General features: G+C 41.8%; 2 protein-coding genes across 2 annotated transcripts; one reads left to right on the top strand and one right to left on the bottom strand.

Annotated features, from left to right (window-relative positions):
* Window positions 1–1932: 1932 nt before the first annotated feature.
* Window positions 1933–3553, bottom strand: HHLA2 (HHLA2 member of B7 family). The gene is made up of 3 exons (XM_057397298.1): window positions 3540–3553; window positions 2279–2462; window positions 1933–2070 (listed from the first exon to the last, which is right to left on the bottom strand). The coding sequence occupies exons 1-3, from the start codon at window positions 3551–3553 to the stop codon at window positions 1933–1935; spliced, it is 336 nt and encodes a 111-aa protein (XP_057253281.1).
* A 3560-nt stretch (window positions 3554–7113) lies between these two features.
* On the top strand, window positions 7114–25351 carry IFT57 (intraflagellar transport 57). The gene is made up of 11 exons (XM_057397324.1): window positions 7114–7297; window positions 9352–9514; window positions 10496–10614; window positions 11551–11641; window positions 15893–15961; window positions 16496–16618; window positions 20493–20564; window positions 21141–21272; window positions 22202–22264; window positions 23645–23711; window positions 24928–25351. Exons 1-11 carry the CDS (start codon window positions 7203–7205, stop codon window positions 25104–25106), a joined length of 1173 nt encoding a protein of 390 aa, XP_057253307.1. The 5' UTR covers window positions 7114–7202; the 3' UTR covers window positions 25107–25351.
* The last annotated feature ends 36 nt before the right edge of the window (window positions 25352–25387 follow it).

Here is a 25387-nt window from a genome sequence, read left to right as displayed (position 1 = left end):
TTACTACTACAACAATGTTCAATTTGCTTGACCCACACTGTAAAGTGATTCTTTAATTACATAGGTGTAAATAGCTGAAAGCAGATCATTTTACTGAATTGCGCTGATACACAATTCCACCCATGCTCATGTAGCATCATTTGACACTTCCTTCACACAAGTCCCATTTAAAACAGTCAAGTGCCCCAGTATGGTTCTAGGTACAGTGCCTCTAGGTACAGTGCTCAGCACCATTAATGGTACTGCTGATTTCCAATAGAACAACTCAGTGTTATCCAGCCTGGACCATAGATTTCCTAATTTCTGTTGTGAAATCTTTGCACTTTTCATCTAAAACGTTTTCTAACTCCATGGTGCAACCATGCAATCCAGGCGGGCACAAGAAGCAGCAGATCCCAAGGTGAGTGGTAGCAATGAATTCCATGGGAGATAAGGCACCAAGCATCTCATTACTCCCACCAATTTCAACATGAGAACACTCAGACCACGAGGACTCATTCCTTAAGTGCAATTCTTTCACTTCAGGCTTCCTTTCCACTGTTGCTTCTCATTCAAAGAATGTGAAAAATTCTACATGCCTCTGGAGATTCCCTATGGATGTCTGGCAAACAGTTAAAATACAATCACCCCCAAAACAGAACATTTAATCTAGTCATTGCCTTTAGCTTGGCACATGCAGGCTTATGTTAACATCTTGTCAATGCCTTTGGTAGAGCAGCTTTAAGCTGCAACCTTTCTTTACACAGATCTGAAACGATTGCAAGTTCATCTCACTTCTCCCCTTAAAAGTCTCCTTTTCCAATGGCACTTGGAAATCTTTCTGGTAGTTGAGCAACTGCTGTGCCGTGAGCGTTGTCCAACATACTGATCTAGCTCGTTCCCGTATGCCCTACTGTCCCTATCTGCTTGCCTGCTTTCAGGCTGTGCTGCCCCAAAGCCAATAATCCTTCTGGTGTCTTCTCTGTTCTGCAGTTCTGTGAGTGGAACAGTAATTTAGCCACTAAAGAGGGTATTGGTATCACTTACGGCTACTGCAAGATACAACTGCAGAGAGCAGCAAGAGAAAGGCGTTTGTAGAGGATGCTCCGATCATATTTGGACTGGGCAGGTGCTTGCATCTGTCTCCAGTAAACATATATGAATTTGAGCATCAGTTAAGTGTGTAACTCCTTGGAGGTGTTTGATGCTTTCCACTTCAGAAGCACAATGCTAGGTTCACAGGACAAAGAAGATCATGCTGGAATTTGAGCTGCAAGAAAGTGTTTGTCTGACTTAACTGTTTGCTTTGACTCCCCTCCTCTAGCTCACATATAGCTACTGCCATTTAAAACACACCTGACATCAAGTTTTCAGGCTGTAACTAAGCTACAATAGGGGAGGAGGAAGGAAATAAAGAATATACAGTTCTTATCACCTATTCTAGCCCTTTTTCTGCTATGTTGCCTCTTTTTCAGGTACTACTGGCTTGCTTCAAGTTCTCATTAGTTCCTGGTCTTTTAGGTGATTGTAATTGCATAAAATGCTTATGTTACTGTTGGAACGTTTGGGGATTCTTTTTTTTCCCCTTTGGGCTGCATCCCAAACATTCTATTTCTGAACAAATCTCTACCTTGTTTGCACTTTAATTATAGAAATATGGAGTCTATCTATCTTTTTTAACCTTCAGTGAGTTTTCAAGAGCTAGGAAAGCAATCAGGAAGTCCCAGTCTTGAAACTGGAGACAGGGAAATAACTGTTAACTAAGACTTCACCACTGGAAATGTACTCCAGCTCATAAAAAACACAGGCATGCATATAAACATACAACCCCAGGTGTAAAACACCACCTGCTGTGTAGACTGAAAGCTTTGAAAGTAACAACTGTGTGTTCTCCTCAACAACGTTTCTTCTGCAGGCAAATTCCTATCACACCTTAGGGCTTCCCTGTCACCTTTAAAGACCATATTTGCTATCAGCAGAGCATCTAAGACATGATCCTGAGAGTCTCCCTGTGCCCTCAGCTCTGAGGGCCGTTGGTGGTAACTGAGGGCAGCCACTGCTTTTGAGACCCTTGCCATAGGAAGCTGCTGACTGAAAACAAGAAACTTCAGGTCTTTAAATAAATCCATCTTGAGTAACGTTTCTTTCTCCACGGGACAACAATAATAAAACCTCACTCCTACACCCTTGTATTAATTGCTCAAGGTGATGTTTTTCGCTCTGTCTGACTGTCGCTTTGGCTCTGCGGTCCCCTTGCCGGTGCCCATCTCCAAACTGGAAGGAGGGGCAACTTCCCAACTTGCAGAGCTCTCGCAGTAAGCGTTGTGTAGTGAGGCACTGAAGCATTGCACAGATACTCTCCACTGCTGCTTGCAGTGAGATCATCCAAGATCAGTGAAAAATCACTTTGGTTAATCCGGACTCGAGGCTGGCAAGAGTGAGATGTGCCGTTGTAGGAGGCCAGCACTGAAATCACTGTATTTCTGTGAGACCTTCACTGACAGCAGTCTCACTGCTATATCCACAAGCAATTGCAGTGCTGCTTCCTCCCGCATTAGACAGCTGGTCTGAAACAGATAATTGAAGAACTCCCTGCAACTTCCTTGGAAAGTACTGTGTAGGTTATCTAGACATGTTCTGACTCTTTTCTGGAGTCTGATACAACTATAGACCAACATAAAAACACACGTCACGATTTTGGTATATTCAAGCATCACAGTATATTTCCAGAAGCATCTGAAGATTTTAAAAGCAAACCTATCTTGCATCAAAAAATACCCAATTGGTACCTGATACCAATAAATAACATAATGTCAAAAATACCTAATTTGGCATCATATACCAAATTATGGTGGTGTCATTTGCCTGCTTCTGCTTTAACTGGGGGGCTCAAAAATGAAAGTGATTCAGTCTGGTCTAAGCCACAAGTGAAGTAGCATGAAATTCCACATGTTGGGAGCAGAGGCAAAATGCAACTTTCACATTCGAAGTGCAAAGGATAAAACTGTTACAATGCAATTGCATTAACAGACTAAAAGCTTGTATTTAGTTAGAAATGATTTTCAGCTCTGGCGGACTTAGGTACTTCACACGTGTGAAACACAATGAATGCGTAGCTTTAAAGAAAGGAAGGAAAGAGCAGTTTCAGTGGAACTAACAGCTAATATATGACATACCAGTGTAAGACAAATTAATATCACAGCACAGCTACCGATGTGACAGGAGGGATTTGCTGCAAAGGAAGCAAAACCAGAGGAGACTGTGGAGCGTGGCAATCTGCTGCAGAAGGAACTATATGTTATTCTGACACTTGCTTTCGGTGTGTGGGGCTGAATGATCAGAGCTGCAGGACTGAAACCAATGAGGACAAACCAAAACTGTACCCCACTGTGCTATTTTACAAGGAAAAGGAAAGCAGTATGTTTTCAGGGTGTTCTAGCAGGAGGATAGATGGATGCAGGGAAATTCAAACACATGAGATATGCCTTTTTCTCCTGTGGATCAGAAGGATAGATTAACAAAATAGACAGTTACAGGGCTCTTGTGGCTTTGTACCATACTTGAAACTTTCCATGTTGTAAGCTGTCCTATGTAAACTGAAAACTGCACTCGTGTTCTGAAGCACATGCAGTGGATTAGGAACTGAGAGTGTCTGGGTACACTTTACAGGGAAATCAGGGCAATGGAAGCAGCCATGCACATCTCACAAGGGAACTGCTCTTGATCCAATGAAACAAGTATTCCCTAAGAAACAGGAGAGCTTGAAATGTACCAGTTATTTACTTGAACTGAATTTCCAGTGAAGCTGAGGAGGAGGATAAAATGGTGAGTTAAAATCTCATAGTCCTTTTTTCCTCAACCAATTCCTGCGGATTGCTCAAACATGAACAGTGCTTGCTGCTCTCCACTCCCATGCACCCCCAGCACTCAACCTGGGCAATTAAGGATGCACTTGAAGGGAAGTACAATGAACCCGGGACACTCTCCCTTCATGTCTTCTCCAGTTCACGGTAGACTCATGTTAAACTGACAGCATGAAATGAGGGAAGAAAACCTGTTTAAGCACAAACAAAAGATGTACTCTCATTATATAATTCCCTTTGTACAGTTAATTAAGGTCTGTCGTTCCTTTGCATCATGACTTTTGTTTGCAACAGTCTTGGCCCAGATTTTTGGCCTTAAGATCATTATGCAATGCTATACATATCGTAATGGTTGAGGCCTCTTCTTACGTGTAATCCCTTGCTGATCGCTTTTAATAAAGTGATCGCCCTCAGTGTTCTCACAGGGCTAGGGAACACGAACCTTCATCATTCATGAACAGGACACTGAATGATTAAGTACGATTTCCAAGCTGCTGTAAGACATCCCCTGTCAAGCCAGCTTTTTCTGCTTACTGAAATGTACTTCTGATTACTGCAACATTTGACTTTGTGGGGTAGGGAATTAGCCTGCATTTGCAAATGCCACAGATACAAAGAACTTAGTCTTCAACAGGTCACAATCAGCTGAACTTCCAAAAGCGCACGTATGGAAGTCTAGCGTAGGAATGCAAAGGAGGAGGCTCACCCATCATACCTTCTGGTTTATCTTTTAAATAACAATGAACTGGAAGCTCCTGTGGGCAATGAGAAAGGAATAATGGTACCTCAACTGACAGGCCCCACTCTTCCTCCACCCAGCCATGCTATTCTGAAACACAGCGTGCTGCAGTGGTGGAATTACCTCCCGAACCAAATGCTTTGCAAAGAGTTTAAAGAGCTGCTACTGGTCCTTTTCTTCTACCCAAAGATTAGGAGCCATACCTAACTTACACAGGGCATAAGTTTAGCCAGGACTGTTAGCCAGGTTTTAATGGTATGGACTAGTTTTGACTGGTGTGACGGTATTTGTAGTGGATGTGAGTGTTACATCCCATGGATTTTTGCATGTTATTTCTTTTGTAAAGCTAGTGTGCTTATTTTACGTATTCTCACTTTTAGGGGTGGAAAAAAAACCCAAAACCAAACAACAGAAGGGCACCAAAACATTAAACCAGAGAGAGATGATGCAAGATTAAAACAAGCACTTATGGTGTACAATTTTGTTCCATGGTAGCAGCCATCGCCAGGATCTGCCTACTTTTCTCCCTGCATTATGTACATCATGTTTGATTGGATTTTTTGCTCATTTGCCCATCACTTCCAACTTGATTGATACAATACATTGTGCTGGGTGTTTGAATTTCAGAAAATGCAATCAATACTAAATTTCCCTTTGTGAGTGATCTGCCACATACAATAGACAATCACAGCCAACTGGCAGTGATGCTCTGAGTAACATCGTTCCAACAGTACCTCTGTGATGCCTTTTGGGGCTGCATCAGGGAGTGAAGCCTGGACAGGGACAGCACAGGCTACTTCACATCATCTAGGTGTACTCCACTGCAAGCGCTGTGCTGAAACACAGAACTAGAACTAGTTAGCTGAAAGCTTCCACGTTCAACACAAATCTTAGTGTGTCGAGCAAAAGGTTTGTTGGTCTGCAGGAAAACCTGAGGAGTGGAGGCTCTGGCCAGTCTGCAGCGGGTCTGGGGTCTTTACAGGCATAAAGTATACATGTGCAACAAAAATTACCTATTCCTTGGTAAAAAGGATTCTGATTAATTCCTTTTCAAGGTAACAGCAGCACATTTCAAGCATACATACTTAAGAGGACTGAAAATCCTAGAATCATAGAATAATCAGGGTTGGAAAGGACCTTAAGATCATCCAGTTCCAACGCCCCTGCCATAGGCAGGGACACCACACACTAAACCATCTCACCCAAGGCTCTGTCCAACCTGGCCTTGAACACCACCAGGGATGGAGCATTCACAACTTCCCTGGGCAACCCATTCCAGTGCCTCACCACCCTAACAGGAAAGAATTTCCTCCTTATATCCAATCTAAACTTCCCCTGTTTCAGTTTGAACCCGTTACCCCTTGTCCTGTCACTACAGTCCCTAATGCAGAGTCCCTCCCCAGCATCCCTATAGCCCCCCTTCAGATACTGGAAGGCTGCTATGAGGTCTCCACGCAGCCTTCCCTTCTCCAGGCTGAACAGCCCCAACTTTCTGAGCCTGTCTTCAAATGCTTGAGGATTTCGAGTTTTACCAACATGCAAACAAGACAAACAAATGTGTAAAGTTCTAAAAGCCCCACGTTAAGCACACGCTGCTGAGTTCTTGTCCTAGCTCCAATGATACTAGCTTTCCACAGCTTCACCACTGAACCCTTCAGGGAGCACGTTCTGTACCGCAAAGAGAACTCAATCTCTGCCTCCCCTCAGTGAAACCCTTACAATCAAATGCTAACTCCAGACTTCACTTGTTGAGAAACGGTCCAAAGGAACAAGGTTCCCTCATTCTAAACATCCAAAATTGTCTTAGGAAGTAGCAAAAAACACTGTGTTTTAGTCGTTACACACATATCGTATTCCTTCCCCATGCCGAACACCATAGAGCTGTTATAAGGACAACAGGGTTTTTTTCCCTCTTATGGTTTCACAAGTAGCCCAAGAAAATCAATCTTATTGTTTCAGGTGTTTCATGCAGGCAGGATTTGTGTGTGTATATATACATAAAGAAGACGAATATACAGCACTCCCAAAGCCGCAGAACCTGGCGTCTCCCCGTCCCTTTTGCTGCCTCACCTTTGCATACTATGGCTTAAACATTTACAAGTCCTTTCCTGCCCCAAAATCAAGTTTGCTTCTCTAGCACGAATCATGTTTCTATACACATAAAGCGTCCACTCCTTTTGCTTCCTCTTCTCCCTCTTTGGGCTTATAAAACTTTTTCTCTTAGCCGTTTATTTTGCCCGGCTTTGTTGAACAAACCCTTTCATGTTAATTGTCAGGAAGGTGATTGCTGCAGCAGTGGTGATGGCACCTGGGGACCGTGCTCGGGCATTAGAGAGCGTGACGTTCAGCCTGGAGAAGAGAGGGCTGAGTGGAGACCCCATAGCAGCTTCCAGTGTGTGAAGGGGGCCTATAGGGATGCTGGGGAGGGACTCTTCATTAGGGACTGTAGTGACAGGACAAGGGGTAACGGCTTAAAACTTAAACAGGGGAAGTTTAGACTGGATCTCAAGCGCGGGGCTGCGGGAGGGGACCGGGACCGGGACCGGGACCGGGACCGGGACCGGGACCGGGACCGGGACGAGGAGGGCGCAGCCGAGCGGGGCCCGGGTGCGGCCTATCACATGTTCGTGCTGATGGAGGAGCTGCTGGACAAGCTGAAGCTGCTGAGCTACGAGGAGGAGGCGCTGCGGCGCCACAACATGCGGCCGCTCTCCAGGTGCCCCTCGCCCGCTGCGCTGGGCGGCCGGCGCCGGCCTGGCCTCGAACGCGTTGGAGAGGCTGCGGGCGAGGGGGTCGGCTGGGGCCTGGTACAGGCTGGGCTGCCTGGTACAAAGCTCCACACACTGGGGGGTCCCCCGCGGCCAGGCCTGCGGCCAGAGGAGGGTGTGCGCTGGGTGGGGGGAAACCCCGGCGTGCGGTTCCGCCTCTGTGTCAGGGATTAAGGAAGGCTGGGTCTCGGGTGACAGAGCCGAGTGGGAGCCGGTCAGCTGCATGGCTTCAGGCTTTCTAAACGGGAAGTCTCTCTGAATGGTGGGGTGTGGAAAGTGAATAGTGACTTGAGCTTCCCTGCCCGCAGCAGGTGTTCAGTACTGGAGTGCCAGTGTATCTGTGCAAGAAATAGTTCTACCCTAAATGAGTTTCTTGTGTTCAGGGTAACTGGTTGTGGGGTGTGTGTAAGGGGGCCTGGCCCACTGCATTTAAGCCTGTTTTTATCATATCTAACACGTATTTGTTTCATCTGTAATTTCTTTGGTTATGGTAGGAGACAGGGAACTTGGGTAAACGGGACCACTGTGCTCCCAACATTCACTTGGCCAAATAACTCATATCCATGTATCAGTTTCAGCCAGGCTCCACAGCAGGCTTCCCATAGCAACATTTTGGTATCAGGTGAAAAGTAGTCCAAATTATTACCTTGTTGGGAAAGAGGCTTGAGTATGAGTGCAGCGGCTGTGGGCTGGTTTTAGCCAGCTGTCAGATTGTCAGTACGTTTGGATCAAGGAAGTAAACCTTTGTCCACTTTAGTAAGCAGCCATGGCTGTAAAGGGAAGCATTTGGTTCTGATTTGTACTTCTGGGGGCCTGTGTTCTGACTCCTGAATTTGTGTTAGGACCACATCTTTTGATTTAGTGTGATCCAAAGAATATCCAGTCTGTGTACCTTGCTCTCTAAAGCAATCCCAATCACAGTAGCTGGGGATGGGTGGAATGATGGCTTCAAAAGCCTGCTCCTGATCTGGTCTAATGCACTGATTTAGGTACACCAGCCGCTTGCCACTCCTGAGGAGTGTGGGAGGAGGTTTGGGGGAATCTGGAGCAAAAGGGACTGGTTGTATTGCTGTTGTCAGGAAGAGTGTTTGAGGATGCTGAGAAGGGAATAGCAAGTGAAGTTACTTGCATAGTCATAGAATAGTTAGGGTTGGAAAGGACCTTAAGATAATCCAGTTCCAACCCCCCTGTCATGGGCAGGGACACCTCACACTAAACCATCTCACCCAAGGCTCTGTCCAACCTGACCTTGAACACTGCCATGGATGGAGCATTCACAACCTCCCTGGGCAACCCATTCCAGTGCCTCACCACCCTAACAGGAAAGAATTTCCTCCTTATATCCAATCTAAACTTTCCCTGTTTAAGTTTTAACCCATTACCCCTTGTCCTGTGTCATGGATGAGGCCAATATGCAGAAAGAGACCACATCTCTTCAAGCAATGAGGCTTCAGTAAGTTTGTTCTCCCCTCCTCAAGGAAGGGCCATTCAAGTTTTCCTGCAGTCACTTGCTGTCACGATTTCTTCAATTATTTTTAAGGAGACATGGTCACTTAATAGCCTCTTAATTAATGGTGGTATTTTATGAAGTGATGAGATGGATTCTGCATCCCTTAAATAGGAACAGAGTTGAGCTCATCATGACTTGAGACTGTTCAGCTAAATAAGAAGGGTAACTTGTGCTTATGTGGAAATGTTAGTTTGGTGGTGTTTAACTGAAGCTATGTAATCCTGCTGGCAGGGGAGGGGAGTACCCAGTTTCCATGTGATTCCTTGGAGGTCTGATATTTATTATTAGCTTAATGAAACAGATGAGCTGCACATAGAAAACTTAGTCTACTGTTCTGTTATGTGCAAAACTAGACATCCTGAATTTAGTTCAGATAGATCACTCATTGAAAGAGTCAGTTAAAGAAGCTTCTCTCTAGCCTGTGCTGCTTATGATGCCGTAATAGCATTAGGAGCCCAAAATAGTCACCATCTTTTTCCTCTGTTTAAACAGGCACTACTTTGCACTGCCCACTAATCCTGGAGAGCAGTTCTTTATGTTCTGCATGCTTGCTGCCTGGCTGATCACTAAAGCAGGACATCCCTTCGAACAGCCCCAAGAATACGATGATCCCAACGCAATAATATCCAACGTACTCTCACAATTGCGATCGTTTGTAAGTGTTGAACTTGCTGGTTTCCCCAGGGTATTACAAGCACGTGCATCGCCTTCAGAAACAACAGCAGTGACACACTTCTGTCTGGTGTTCCTAAGGGCTGGGCAGATTTTCATCTCTAGAAGTTTATTAATTAGTTAACTGGAAGTCTATATGGTCTGTACGTACTTGCTGGTTTTTTGCCACTACAAAATTATGAATGATTCCAGTTAGTTTTGTTCCACATTCTGTGAAATGGATTAAATCTAGCTTACGTCTTGTAGTGCCACAGAGGTTTCTTTTGTATAGCAGTATAATTTACAAAGATTTTATCTGGGAAGTTTACATGGTGCTTGTGATCCCGCTTCTGCCACAGTCAGTGATGAAAGTCACGGTGAAGGAAACGGTTTAGAATGATGTTCGTGTTTTCCTCTATTAGTTTATTGTCGTTGTGAAGGAGTAAAAGGTTGCACAAACTAGCCAGGAACTATTGGGATTTTTTTCAATATTAAGGAAAGCAAACCCAAAGGTCAGGAGAATATATGAGCTTATGGGAAGTATGATCTTGTGCACGATTACACTGTGGTGCAGCTGTGAATGATGTTAACACTGTTCTCTAAAGGACTTAAACCATAACAAACTAAAATGCTTATTCTGCAGAACAGCAGTAAGTAAAACAAGGAATAAACAAGGCAGTGTTGAAAGGCTCAGTACCTGAGTTTCTCTGTAGTTCTTACATTGCCACCACATCGCTTGTACACTTGACCATCTAGTTCCCTTCTGACTCTTCGCCTTTACCAGGTGCTTAAAGATTTTTGCATCTGTTCCTTGGCTTGTTCTGTTTTCCTTTATGTTTGCCTGACTGGAACTGCATGGGGGAAGAATATGAATTAATATTAGTAAAATCTTCATGCACGACGGACACTTTGGGTTTAGTGTAAGAAATCTCATTACTTGGATTGATGGGCAGCCACTAGTAAACAGCATATCTCTTTATTTTAGGGAAGGCCTGTGGATTTTCCTCCCTCAAAATTAAAGGCAGGTTGTGGAGAGCAAGTGTGTTATGTTCTTGACTGTTTGGCTGAAGAAGCCTTGAAATACACTGGTTTTAGCTGGAAAAGGTATAGTACACTTTTAAGACTTCTCCCTTATGCATTGTTTTCCAATAAACAAATGTAAGTTGTAATTATAAAGACAAAACATAGTAATGACTATAAATGTCTTCCTTGATGTTTCATAAGATATAGAATTCTACTAGGCTTGAAGCAGTGGGACCAATTAGTTCCTATTGCAATTTCACACAATTTAGTCTGTCACCACCAAGGATGAGTTTGGGCTGCTACTAAACTTAGCTATCAATAAAGATTTGACTGATGACTTTTGGGGGGGGCATTTTCTTATGCACAACTCCTTGTTAATCTGACTGTTGAGTTGATGTCCTTTTAGGTCCTATCAATCAATAGCTAAATTCTTGACTTCTTCAGGATGGAGGTACACACAGTATGTGATCATGTTACGAGTAGTCTACAGTAACTTGGGAGTATTTAATCTGAAGGAAATCTTGGGAGAAGTGAGATGACACATAATTTTAAGTATATGAAAATTCCTTTAAAAGTGTTCTTTACTTCACTCCTTCCCTGTCTGGGGGAAATGCATACAGCTATGTAATATCTACCTTGGAAATACTTCACTGTTACTTCTGTTCAGTACACACATTCAGCTGGAGGCTGAAAAGAAGTCTGTGGTGACTTGCACTTCAATTTTAAGAGGTCAGCCCAAAAGAGAAAACCAATCAAAAGTTACTCCCCAGATGCCTTTGTAGCATGAATGTACTGTACTGCTTGGAATAGTAACTAACCCTTACTTTTAAGACAGACAAACAAAGACTTTTAAGGCTGTTAGTTTTATTTAACTACTAGTCATATTTATTTGACTACTAGTCATATTCCAAATCATCCATACTTCTCATAAAATGGTTTGTTTGCTTAGGAGCAATTTACAGAGGTATTTTGCATTTACTGTGTTTAAAAGCTCTTTTGTCCTTTGAACTAATTCAGGCCAGCATATCCAACAGAAGAGCTAGAAGAAGAAGAAGTAACAGAAGATGATGCAGAATTAACACTTAATAAGCTTGAAGAGGATGTTCTGGTAGGTTTACCTGGCTGGTTTTGATTGTAATTGGTCAACTATGAGGAAATATTTACTCATAGCTCATTTTGTTCGTCTTTATTTAAGTCTTTTCTATTAATGGTTCTGTTGCCTTTTTTTCCCTGCATCTCCACTCCTGCATCATCACCTTTCCTGTAGAGTTTTTCTGTTTCCTTTCAGATAAGGTTATTAACTCTTTGGGAGAGACCATATGTTCTTATGTGCATTTATAGTTAATGTAAAGTGAAGTGGAATCTAACCCTACATTAAAATTATATACATTCACAATTCACAGAATCATAGAATAGTTAGGGTTGGAAAGGACCTTAAGATCATCCAGTTCCAGCCCCCTGCCATGGGCAGGGACACCTCACACTAAACCATCTCACCCAAGGCTCTGTCCAACCTGGCCTTGAACACTGCCAGGGATGGAGCATTCGTAACTTCCCTGGGCAACCCATTCCAGTGCCTCACCACCCTCACAGTAAAGAACTTCTTCCTTATATCCAATCTAAACTTCCCCTGTTTAAGTTTTAACCCGTTATCCCCTGTCCTGTCACTACAGTCCCTAATGAAGAGTCCCTCCCCAGCATCCCTATAGCCCCCCTTCAGATACTGGAAGCTGCTATGAGGTCTCCACGCAGCCTTCTCTTCTCCAGGCTGAACAGCCCCAACTTTCTCAGCCTAACTTCATATGGGAGGTGCTTCAGTTCCCTGATCATCCTTGTGGCCTCCTCTGGACTTGTTCCAACAGCTCCATGTCCTCGTTTGCTTTCTACCGATACAAGCTTTTGATGTTAAACCAAACTTCAGTCCCTGTTTACAGGATTAGCTAATATTTGGTAAAATTTGTCCAGCACTTACTTAATAGAGTGCTCACTATTGTAACTCAGATTTCAGTGAAACAGGAAACATTAACTTTTGGTACTTAGTCGGTCTAAAGTTCTGGGAAGAGAGTAGATGGGAAAGAACTACTGGAAAGGGAGCATTTGTTTAAAAACACCAACAAAGACCTAAATAAAGGTTGCAGAATTGTTTCTGTAGACAAAGGTCACGGCATCTGTATATTCCATTAATGGTAGTATCCCATCATCCACTCTGCCAAATAAGCTTTCTGTGTGCTTTGAAATACTTTCTACCAACAAGATGGCGATGTTTGAGGATCGGCTGTTTTATTTATTCCTTTTTATCTGTAATAATTACAGTGAAGTTGTCTAGGAAGAAGCCTATGAAACATACCTGTACGTTCAAATATGCTTTTAGGAGTTACTGGTGGATAGGTGTTGAACAGAAGTTTGTTTCTTGCTGGTTGACTTTCTCAGAAGAGTATTTTTATGAGAGATGGATTCTCACTGTGGCATAGTGTGATCACAAGACATTGTCTTTTTCACAGGCTTCTGTCAGTCTTGAAGTGAGCCTTTTTACTGCTGACTTAAGATGTTTCTGAAGAGGGAAGTTAGCTGAAGATAACGTGAAAATTACAAAAGGAAGTCAGTTTCACATCTCATTTCTCCAAAAGCTGATGAATCTTTGCAAAATAAAATGTAGATGAAAACCAAAAGACTGAAAGCTGTGAGCCTGGGAGTGCTCACTTGCTGTGTCATCAAATAACTTGAGGAGACATCAGTTTTCTGGAGCGTTAAGGCCCAGCAATACTGGGTGGAAAATGCCACAATTATCCTATTTTTTTGAGTCTACATTTTTCAACTGCTGGGGAAAAATTAAAGGTCATAAAAGTTGGAAATAAAGCACCAGTAATGTTATCAGATTGTTTTGATTATAGCCCAAATTTGTAAGCCACAATGGTCTACAGGAATGCAACATCAACTGTTCCCTTTTTTTCCTCCTCTCCTCACAGTTTTCCTATGTATTGTGTTATTCCTCTCAATTTTATCCGCCAAAAAAAATTCCACCCTTTTATTCCTAGCTTTCATACAACATGCACATACTGTGACGTGGATGTCTGGGTTCATTTTTGTCAGCTTTGGAGTCTCCACAGGAAAAGGTCTTGGGTAATTCTAGGAGTAAGGGACATTCTGTATTGCGTGTCTGACCAGCCTCCAAAATGTAAGCTGTTGGCTAAAAGCTTTAAATGTGAAAACAGCCTTCAGTCTGCTCTTTTCTGTGTCTCATTAAGGTCTAAGCTGTTTAAATTGGAAAGTGGGGATGAAACAGTTCACTAAAGCACAAGTGAAACCCTTCAAAGAGCTTCTGGATTTGCTTGCACTTCTGTTAGCTTTTCCAAGTTTGTAAGTTAATGAAACTGTTGAGCTAGGTTTATACCAAGTGGAGCATCACTTTTTAGGGCCCCTAATGGTTCTATGGTTATTAATTATATGCCACTGTAAATTTTTTCACCAGTCCATTGTGATACATAGAGAAAAAAAATAGAGTACAGCTAGAGAACATACTGAGAATTCTCACAAGATAAATTGTTATAGTTGTGACATAGTTTAAGAAAAACAGCCTAGAAGAACAGGACACAGGGATAAGGAGTATCCGGGAACCGCAGGTGTCCAGGATGGGCTACAGCTAAACTAACTGATAAGTAGGAGGATAGGAGGATTATTATGTCTCTGGTGCTAACGAAGCAATTAAACTGGTATGAGCATCTACTGCGCGTGCTTCAAAGGTGGCCAGAAGTGATCAAGATTGCTGGAAGAAGTAAACGACCCTCTGACACCACCACCACCACAATTCCGTACGCGTGCGGGGAACTCTCTGGAAAATGATGTAATCTATATGCAGCCTTATGAATATGTATGTATGCCCAGGGACTATGAAAGGACGGCTTGTGTGGCAATGGGGAGACACACGTTAGGAGGAGCTATCCCCTGTGTCTCCTGGTGCCGCAATAAAGAATACCTGCTTGTGAGCTTGAAAACTTTGTTGGCAAGTTTGTTCCTGGAGTTTTCTCCCTATCAGTTGTTGCTGCCAGTATATTGATGTGTCCTGGATGTATTAGCTGTATCCGTGATTGAATTTAGCAGTATTTCTAGTAGTTAAATTCTAACAATGAGGTTCATTGATTGTGCTTTGGTTTTGATTCTTCTGACTAAAACTGATGTGGCTGACAGAGACAAGCATAGTGCTGTAAATCTGAGGGATTGAGTAGTCCATCTTAGGTAGCCAGCAGTAACCAGTGAGGCCGGGTATGCCAGGAGATCTGCACAGTTTGGTTTCTCAGTTCTGACAGCTAGTCTTGTTGTTGTGGTAGTGTTGTAGTGTCTTCTTCTAAGTGCTGTGCAAATATATATTGTCCTTTAAGCAAAAGATAGTCCCAGTCAAGGTGCCATTAATTTCTTGCAGGTATTCAGGGGACTAGGGGCAAACATGCCAGAGGAAAATGAAGTATTCCTGGTTAGTTAAAAGCGAGGTAACACAGAGGAATAAGCTCCCAGATTTTTACTAACTGAGTCTTGAAGGGATCTACTTAAGACCTGTGTTATTGCAGCTTTCATGGTTTGTCTAGAAATGAGGTGGATGATGGAATTTGACTTTGGTGGAGAAGATGATGGTTCACAGAAGAACTACAGAAGGACAGCATGTATAAGGGTGAAGTGTGTGCATGATAAAATGGCAGGTGACATTCAGTATAAACAGAGAGTAATGCACAGAAATAGCAGCTTTGACTTTACTTATGCAGTGATGGTCTCTGAGCTGATTGTGGTCACTGAGGAATGCAATTTTGAGATGATAATAGAGAATTCTATAAAACCATCAGCCCAGTGTGTAGTGTCGTGGGCAAGAGAACAAATCGATTGCCTCAGTTTGAATTGTATCATTTTGTGTGCTTAAAAAGTGGCATCATTCTGTAGCTCCAAAGATGCAGTGCAAAAAGCATCTTGAAATCTATGTTTGTGTCTGCTTGTGGTTTGCTTTGGTTTTATTTTTAATGCAGAGCTTTCAGAAACCCATAAGAAATAACAGTTACTATCCAGCTATTGATAATGGCCCATTTGATGTGAGAGGGCTTAGGTTTGGGTTGGTTTAGTTTTTAAATAACGGGCCTTTAGAATACTTTCCCTGAGGGAAATGTGGGCTCCCTTTTATCTTGCACCTCATCCCAGATATTGTCTCCTCATGAGATTTTAAGTAAATGCAAACTCCATTTGCCATAAACTCTTCACGTCTTGTTTTGCTCAGAAATACAGAATTTAATACTCCTTGTCCTGTGCTCCTGCAAAATGAAATGATGGAGGAAGATTGCTCATTACTTAACTGAAGTTTTACTTTGCAACTTTTCTTCAGGAAAAAGAGTCAGACAATGAAGAAGATTTTATTGACCTGAATGTTCCACAGGGACAAACGTACGGATCAGTAAGTTGTTACCAGCAGTCCTCTCTCTTGAGATTTTGACATCTGTAGCAGCAATTTCTTTCAGTTGTATTTAAGTCTGAAAATCTTTTCTATAGTCTAAACCTGGGGAAGCATTCCAACTGAAATGCATCGGCTTATTTGAAACAGAAATGGGCAGGCAGTTTCTAAACTGAAATCACTGCAAGGTTGCTGGAAACATTTGCAAGAAATTATTGCAGACTTTTAGGGAAGCGTGGTATTTGTTTCATAAATATATTTTAACACACAACCCCCCCCCCCAGCTATTTCTGCTACTTATTGTAATTTCTTATTATACACATTTGATTCTTTTCCATTTTCTTTGATGAGAAAATATTTTGATTACTAATCCTTATGCACTCAAAGAAAGCTATTAAAGACATCTGTTACATCATTCTGGATATAAATATTTTCTCTGAATATGAATACTGTAAGCTATTGTAACATGATTTCTAATAGCTCTCACTGATCAAAGTGATGATACTTTGTATATAAGCTTTGTGATTTCTTACACAGGACATGAATGACACTCCAAAGCATGAAGAGATTTTACAGTCCACGACAGATGCGGTAGAGTGGAATCTGGAAGTGGAACGTGTGCTTCCACAGCTGAAAGTTACAGTCAGGACCGACAACAAGGTATGTGAGAATGGATTTGTGTGCCTACACATGGCGATTAAAGCATGATTTCAATCAGTGTTGTTTCCTTACCATTTCTCCTTTTGCTGTGCCAAATATTGTGAATAATGGGCTCTTGTCAAAATCTTTGTCATTTACTTTGACCCTGGAAGCAGTAATTTTCAGTAGGTCCTTATTATATAGGAATTCTTTCTTCTGCTACTTCCAGGGCACCTTATTTCTACGTATTTATTTCCATGTATTCATTCTGTGGAAACTTCTTAAACATTTCCAAGGTATTCCCACTTTGAAAAATTATACCACCGGTCCAGTTTAGCAGCTGATGATGATTAAAACATCTTCCTGCAAGAGAGCTGATGAGCTGCTTATCTTCAAACTGTTCCGCTTGTCAACCACATGAAACGTTGATTGTACGGAATTCATCTTGCTGAACTTTACGTGACAAGAAAGTAGGTCTGTACCTCTGATCTAGTCATCATGGGCTCTCCATAGGTTTAGCAAAAAGGAGTCGGTGCTTTTTGAACTGATTTTACGTATCTATCCAGATACCTACCTCTTAGAAACGTGCATTTCTCTCCATAACCTATTTCTATGAGTCTAGAATGAGCATCTTAGAAATACTTATTTATCTTTGGCAAACCTAGGGCCTACTTCTAGGAGCTTTCACTCTTTCTAGGAGCTTTTATAGCACACACAGATCAGTGCAGTATCAAAACTATTCACTTCTACTGACCTGCTAGTTGGGGTGTTGGAGCAATCTGCAGCATTGATACAAAATTCAATGAAAGATAATTATCTTGCCAAAAATAGGCTAAGCTCTCAACTGTCTGCTAAACTGCTTGCCTGTTTTACACTATACTGCATTCTTTCATGTGAAAAATTGCCTGGTTTGAGCCACCTTTCTGTGATTCTTGGCAAGCCCATCCGTTACAGAGAACATGATGCTTGATTCTCACAGTAAGAAATGAAAACTGTAATAGGGACATACAGGGAAAATTAAAGCCACTGGAAGAACTGAGGTTTACTAGCCTCCAGTTTAATGCACCATCTCTTGGCTTTAAGGAATATATATAAATGAACATGAAAAAAGGATTCTTCTCTTTCTAGCTTCTGTACTGTCATGCACAACAGCGCATAGTGAGGGAACCTTCTGGGCTGAACAGCTGTTGGAGGTGCTCAGCTGTGCTCTTCTGAGTTAGACAGAAACACCAGAGCTTTGGTAGTTCTGTGTGTGTCCTATGCAAGGAGATAGCCTCACTTCAGATCAGCGTAACTGCCTGTGGTTGCAGGAGCGTGCAGCTGTTTTAAGCCAGGATTTGTTCCTTGCCCATACCCTTTAAATAACTGTACCCTCCAGGAGCTACAGGATCAGGAATTCCTATTGCTCAGCTGCTGCAGCCCAGCCCTGTGTGCCTGGGGACTCATGGGTCCCCATCCCAAAGTGATGGATGCAGCTCCTGTTTTTGCAGGTTCAACTGGTAGTGAAGTCAAGCGTGTATCACATAAAGACACAACAGACCTTGACACGGCCAGCTACACAGAGTGCCACAAACAAGGCGCCGTCTTCAGCAGCACTTTTAGGGCTCCCATAAAATACAAGTATAGACAGCCAAGCCTTCCTCCTCTCCTCTTCAGCTAATTAAGATTGAAGTTCAGTAGTGAAAGCACACCCTGCCTTCTCTCTAGATTCACAAGCATATGCACACATGCATATTCATGGCTCACTCAACTATGGTCCTTTTCTCTGTCTGATCCTTCTGCCTGGATCCTGGGCATTCTTAACTGTTTCATTGCTCTTCTACTTTTGGCTATTCCAGCTTGGTGCTTGCCAGCAAACAGATGGACACAGTCACGTTCTCAGCTTAAGGGCACTACATTTGTGGGTCCCCTGTGCCTGCCTCATATCCAGGCCTGGATATAGGGCCTACTACTTGACAGCTAGTTCAGTTTTAAGTCTGCTGTTGAATTTTATGCGTGCACAGCAGGTTTAGGGAAAATGCAAACACTTGCCTGTCCCCACCCCAGCAGCTGGCACCAGCAACACAGGCTGGTGACCTGCAGTCCCACTCCAGCTGCTGGCTCTGAGTCCCATATTTGCTTTACTCATGCCGGTCCTTCCCAATACCTGGATTTTGGGACACATGCCAGTCCTGCCTTGGTGGCCAGGACCTTCACCTCCTCCTGCAGCTGGCACCAAGACCCACCACTCTTTCTGCCTGCAGACACCACAGGTGTGGGGCACCTGCAGGCCTGGCCTGATTCCAGTTGCTGGCCCCATATGCCCTCTCACCAGCAGCTGGCACTTAGTCATTGCAGTACTCATACACACATGGGATAAAGACTGTGACTGCACATAAATGTAGTTTTAAAGATTTAATAATAAGATGAGCCAGACTGCAGTGACAGGGCACAGGGCTCAGTCAGTCAAGTGGAATGACTGGCAACAGTTAACATGTGACCAGCCCCTCTTGTACCCCTCTTTTCCCTGCTTTGTTCCTCACCAGGCCTCTTCCCCTGCATGTTGCTTCATCAGCTTACATAGTTGCACCAACCCTACCCTTCTCCAGAATATCCAGAACCTGCAGGTTTGCATCCTTACCAGTTGCAAGGGCCAGGTTCACCTTCTTTGAAGTGATGCTTGCAGTTCCTATCAAGCCTATCAGCTAGTGTAACTGATGAGCTTTGTTTCTTGATAGGTCTGGTTCTCCATAGGTTTGGTTTTTTGCCCCTCATTTCCTTACCATCCTGTTTTGGTAAGGTCCTTGATCAGGTAATTGTACTGATGCAAGCATCACCCTCCCCATGCCCTTTTCCATTATTGTAACTAGCCAGGTTTATTTCTTATTGCTGCCTCCATTATTGTTAGTCAGTTTTGTGCCTCTCTCTGTTTTGCTTGCCATCCTTTTTGACAAAGTCCTTCACCACATAATCCTACCTACCCTTCCACCTATCCTTTTACAAGAGAGTCTCCTAAGGTTTGATTTCAACCGATACAGATTTATTAACGTGAGTTGCTTTTGGTTTTGGGTTTTTCCACACCTAGACCAGTACAGTGCCAAAAACTTAGAAAGCTGAAAAACGGTTTTTAGCGTGTTCAGAAACACAATACTGAAATAGCAGTAATTCTGCAGTGCTGCTGCTCTGCTTCATTTTGTACCCTTGAGTCTGTCTGCAGCTCTGCTTTGGGTCTGGGAGGTGTAAAAACTATGCACTGATAAGGAAAAATCGGTCACAAATGTGGGAATTGGAATTAATTTCTATGTGAAAGATGCCACCTTTAAGTTAAACCAGCAGCTTTTCTCATCCCCCATCCCTGGGCCCATGTATGATTCCTATGACCTAGAAGCTGAAAGTAATTTTCCTGATCCTAATTTTGTCCCACTATCAAAAAACAAGTTTAGGTATTTCTGCCTCTCTCATTTCTTTCCTATCTCTCCTGGTAATAGTAGGGGCTGAGTAGAAAAGGAAGATCTGGAAGTGGTAGTTGCTGGACATTTGAAGCACTCATTTTGTCTAAGAATAAGGTGAACTCCTGCAGCTGTAATCAGTAGTTTCAATATTTGTGCCCAGAGTGGTTTCAAACAGAAATAGTTCCATGAAGATCAAATAGACTCCAAAAAGCATAGCTACTGTGATGTAGAGAAATGTCAGTGTTTGTGTATGGATCGGAGTGTCACGTGGGACATTTAGGAGGCTTATAAATTGTGTCACATTAAGCAAGTGCCTCTGGATATGAACATGGCACAGGCAGTATGATGCATGGTAATAGTATAAAAGAGAACTGACCCTGCCATGCATAACAGCCTTTGTTTAGTAACCAGAGAAAGATAAAAGTTGTACTGACCTACGTTTTACTTTGTGGCATCTTTTTCAGGATTGGAGGATTCATGTAGATCAAATGCACCAGCATAAGGATGGAATTGAATCTTCTTTGAAAGAAACTAGGGTATGTCTTGTATGTGCAGAACATTTCACTGCTCTGTCAGTGGTTTTCTTTCCTCTTTAATTTGATAGATGTTAAGAACTAGACTGATTTTTTTCCTCTGTGCTAACACTGTAAAACACAGTAATGGTGATTAGGGACAGTGGGACTGGCAAAATACCCGATGTGAGAATTGTATATGTGAGGTTTAACAGAGATATTAGGGTTTTTAAACGTATGCATTATCGTAAGTACATCCTGGCTACAGAGGGTAAAATAGAATACTACAGTAATACAATCTGAAAACAAGTGCTGGTAATAAAAACAAATAGGTCAAACGCTGTTGTTAGAGTAACTTACTGTCATTGACATTTATAATTAATGGAGGGTGAGTGATGGAAGCAGTAGAGCTTGAAATACATGGTTTTGACATGGGCCAACTAGAACACATTAGGAATAATCTTTTGTTGGCTAAACACAGCATTTCTGTACTATTTTCCTCTCTCACTTGTAGGTTTATATATCCTTTCTTAATTACAGCACCATTCTAATACCCTTTGTGTATTATCTGTATACTCAACTCACAACATGATTTTCTAGGGTTACCTTGACAAACTCCATAATGAAATCAGCAAAACATTGGAAAAGATCAATAGCAGGGAAAAGTACATCAACAATCAGCTGGAGCACTTGGTTCAGGAGTACCGTTCAGCACAAGCCTTGCTGAGTGAGGTAATGCACTCATCTTTTGCTGTTGCCTTCTCTAGTATTAACTTGCTATTAAGTAAGAGTGAAGGCAAAGAAGACTTAGCTGGTGAATTGTGTTGGATTTAAAGCAGAGGAAATGTCGATTTTCTGTCGAATTATATAGTTTTCAGCTAAACTAGCAGTTTTTATTCAACTGTTCTACAGGGGAAAGTAAATGTTTTTTTTTGCCTGGATAATATGTAAATCTGTTGCCAATCTTGAGCAGCTAGTAAATTGCTAGTTCTGCTTTCCCTGTGAAGTTCACCCATCTGTGATGAGTGGGAAAACTACAGTCTTAGTCCAGCACTCATCTCTTACATTGATTACTTGTGCTAATGTGCACAAAGCACTCTGATTACTTCTTCGCTTCATTTGATTTTTATGCCAAAAGAGTGCTGTTTGAGAAGCTTTTTGATCCCCTAGGTAGGAGGCCTGTAGAAGCTGCCATTTGGCTAGCCCTCCTAGTGTCAAAATAAGGCTAACAGGATTTGACCTTTTGTGCTTTCTGTTTGCCTTGCTGTTAAACTTTAAGAAACTGCAAGATCATAATTTGCTGTTGACAAAGGAGTGTTCTTGGTTTGCAGGACTCAATTCTGCCTGTATTCTAGTAAATTATGTTTATTTCCTCATGTAAAGGATTGGAAAACATATTTATTCTGTGTGTATTAGGACTATTACAAGTCTTAAAACTGCTTTAATGAAATTAAATTATCTTTCAAAAAGAAAGACAGTCATTACAGGGGCTGATGTTTCAGGCCTGTCCTGTCATATGTGTAGTGCTATAAACGTCATTGGGACTTTGTGGGAGAGTTTCTAGAATTGGGATGTGTGAGAGCAAATTTGGGTGTTCTCTCTAAGCTGTCTGCATGCATTTCTTCAGCTATGTCGTTACAGCAAAAACCCTTTCTTTCCAGGCTAAAGAGAAGTACCAGGAGGGAAGCGGAGGAGTAACTGAAAGGATTAAAGTGCTCTCTGAGGTAAAACACATCTTTCTTTTGCTTATTTTAAAACAGAGTTGGTATTTAGTGTTTGCAGTTTCATGAACTCGGCTCTTTCTGATTTATTCTCTGCTAATCTGTTTTTTTAGTGGATGTGATATAGTCCAGTCCCTAATGTTTAAACCCGGGCTGCCATTGATTTTTAACTTGTGAATTGGGCAAACTATTGTGAGATCTTAATTTCCTCAGTTTGTAAAAGATGGTAAATGTTCTGTATTGTAGAACATGTATCCTAGGATAACTGAGGATTAATCAAGTTGTGGCCATAAATTCTTTGTAAGAAGGAAAGTTTAAGTTAAAATTAAAATCTTTTTAGTTAAAATTAATCATTTGAACCTTTCCTCTTCCAAGCTCTTAAAAGCCAATATTTGACTAAATGGTAACTTTTCCATATTAGTCAAATTATCTTAATACCTGAAACGGGTTTTCTGTTTGGTTTGGGGGGGGTTGGGGTTTTTTTCTTTGTTTTTTGTTTGGGGTTTTTTTGGTGGTTGCTTTTGAAATCAGTGCCCTGACAAATGTAAAGAGAAATCTGCAGTTTTTTTCATGGCTGCCTCTGTATGTCGAGTGCTTCATGCCATCTCGTTCACATCTATTGCCTGATTGGCAAATATTTCAACCCTTTGTCCAATTCAGAAATTAGATTTTTAACAGCTCTGTTGCTTGGGTTTGAAAACTCCACTTTGTTCATTAGACACGTTATAAAGTGGAATAGTCACCTAAAAGAGATCACACTATAACTTGTAAACCAAGTTTGAGATGTGTTAGAATAGAATAGGTCTGTTGGAAGCAACCTACAGCAACCATCTAGCCCAGCTGCAGTGGGTGATACAGCAGTTTATCAGTTTTCTAGCAAAGATGTCAGAGTGTATGGATCCTGCATAGTCAGAGCTTCTTTCTATATCACACTTACTTCTTTAAGCTTAAAAAAGAGTACTTTACAATGACTTCAGGTTTATAATGTGTTTGTGCTTCCAGAAGGAAAGCTGGTATGGTCATTTGGTGAATCAAGATTCAACAAATGTACATGCGAATGTCTGTGGGGGTATTGCTTCCAATCTTCCATCCATCATACTGTAACACTTACACTGTTTTCGCTGGTTTGGGATCTGCAGAGTGTCAGTAACACCACGCTGTTTGGCCAACTTGCTACTCTCTTTGCTGTAATTTGTACAGCAATAGTTTATTGAAATGAACTTTTGCTTAATCTTTGAAAATAATTGTTCCTCCATTTACAACAACAAAGATTAGTTCATTTTTTTTTTTTAAACTAATGCAGTTAGTCAGCAGAGAACTTTATATTGGTTTCTTTTTCTATTTGAATTTCATCTAGTTTAAGAAAAAAATGTCTATTTTAAGATTACAGAAGCATTAGAAAGAGTAAAGCAGGAAACGGAAGAGAAAGGAAGCAGTATGACTGATGGTGGTAAGTATGTTTTTGCCTCAAACCAAACACCCATTTCCTCAGTGACAGTTACATAACTTGGCCTTTGTAAAAGAAAAAACAAAACTAGACCACAGTGAGTGACTAGCCTGAAATAGCAATATTAAAATGGTAAAAGGTGTTTAAGACAATCAGGAGTCTAAATCTCTTTGAAAAGGTTTCGTAAGCCTTCAGAAGGTAGAGATGCCAGGATCTCCCCCTTTGGTAAATTATTTGTAAACACTGGAAGAAAGAACAAGGGGTTTGTCTCTGCTTGGAATAGTTATTTGAAGAGTTATCAACCCGCTGGGAGAAATGATCACATTACAGGTTCAAGCCCTTTTGCTCTAAAATAGTTACTGGCAGTAGCTGTTAGATTCCCTGACTGTGGCTGGCTGGAGTCAGTGAGAAAACTCATTTTGGTGTCTTGATATTTAGACTTATTTAATATTTAAACTGCATAACATTTGTTTCAGGCTCGGGATCTGGTTGTTTGAGGGGGTTTGCTGGTAAATGCATTCTGTTGCAAACGTTGAAGGAGTATGAATGCAGAAATAAATTGATGCATATTACAGTAGGGCTAAATATGCAAGCTGTATCTATATTTAACTGTAACCATTACAGTTAATTTAGTTAAGTAGTTGTAAGTGTTATCGTTTAAGGAAATTTAGTGCACCCTTGCTTCACTGCAAAGGAGCTGCCTGCCTGCCTCGCAATACCTTTTCTGTATTATGGCATGGCCGAGGGGTCAGGATAACATCTAAGGAGGACTATGATACAGCAGCAGCATCCCTCTGGTGATATTAGTGAGAAGTGAGGGATGAGAAACAAAGTATGGAGCACAACCCAGTTTAACAGCTTATCACAGGTAAGTTGTGAATGTGACTTCAGTTCTCTACCAAACCCTAAGTCAGGTATCAGCATGAAGCTTTCAGCTGAGCAAAACACATCATTGACAAACCTATCTCAATGTTGATGCATGTCTTTATGCAGATCTTAGATGTCAAGAAGACAGCAAAATTGTCATCGCCTATTTCTACCTTTAAAGCATCTTGCACATTAAAAATGACGTATCAGTTCAACCATGTCTTTGGAGTAGAATGCCCTTTTGTTCCTTCAGCTCTTCAATTTGAAGGTGCAAATTGTAGAAAATAATGCTTTTGTGTGAAGTAGCTGGCAGAACTGCCCTGTTTATATATATGTGTTTCTTTTTCAACAGCTCCTCTAGTGAAGATTAAACAGGCCTTAACAAAACTGAAGCAAGAAACCATTCATATGGACATACAAATTGGTGTGATGGAACACACATTACTCCAGTCAAAGCTGAAAGAGAAATCCAATATGGCTAGAGATATGCATGCAGCGATGATTCCTGAAGCCACAGTAGGTGCCTATTAAAGTTGTTTGGAGCTGATGTGGTTTGCCCAAAATACAATTTTTCTACTGTTTGATAATTCAGAAGCTTCCTTTTTGTTGGGGGAGGAAAGCTTTCTTTCATGTTTATTTTTCACAAGATGCTTGCCATGCCCTTTTAAGAAGTAATATGCACACTTTGGACTGAACATGGAGCCATTTGTAGCTTCGTGCTGTAAAGATTTACTGCAGATCCCTTCCAAATATGCTAATAAATTCTTATTAATGAACCTCTCTACTTCACTGGAGAATGTTACGTAGTGTGA

The sequence above is a fragment of the Pezoporus wallicus genome, unplaced genomic scaffold, assembly GCF_028554395.1.
Source record: "Pezoporus wallicus isolate ANWC-B61680 ecotype Strahan unplaced genomic scaffold, APGP_CSIRO_Pwel_v1 contig_8721, whole genome shotgun sequence".
Classification (NCBI taxonomy): Eukaryota; Metazoa; Chordata; class Aves; order Psittaciformes; family Psittacidae; genus Pezoporus; species Pezoporus wallicus.
Note: the sequence above shows the minus strand (reverse complement) of the source record. Positions and strands in the feature narration are given on the sequence as shown.

Excerpts from the sequence above, each read along its gene's own strand:
- HHLA2 (XM_057397298.1), bottom strand. Across the intron at positions 2,071-2,278 it reads TTACTGCGAGAGCTCTGCAA|TCAGCAGCTTCCTATGGCAA; the intron begins GTTGGGAAGTTG and ends TCTTGTTTTCAG.
- IFT57 (XM_057397324.1), top strand. The coding sequence starts at position 7,203 with ATGTTCGTGCTGATGGAGGAGCTGCTGGACAAGCTGAAGCTGCTGAGC. Across the intron at positions 10,615-11,550 it reads ACTGGTTTTAGCTGGAAAAG|GCCAGCATATCCAACAGAAG; the intron begins GTATAGTACACT and ends GAACTAATTCAG. Across the intron at positions 23,712-24,927 it reads AAGCAGTATGACTGATGGTG|CTCCTCTAGTGAAGATTAAA; the intron begins GTAAGTATGTTT and ends CTTTTTCAACAG.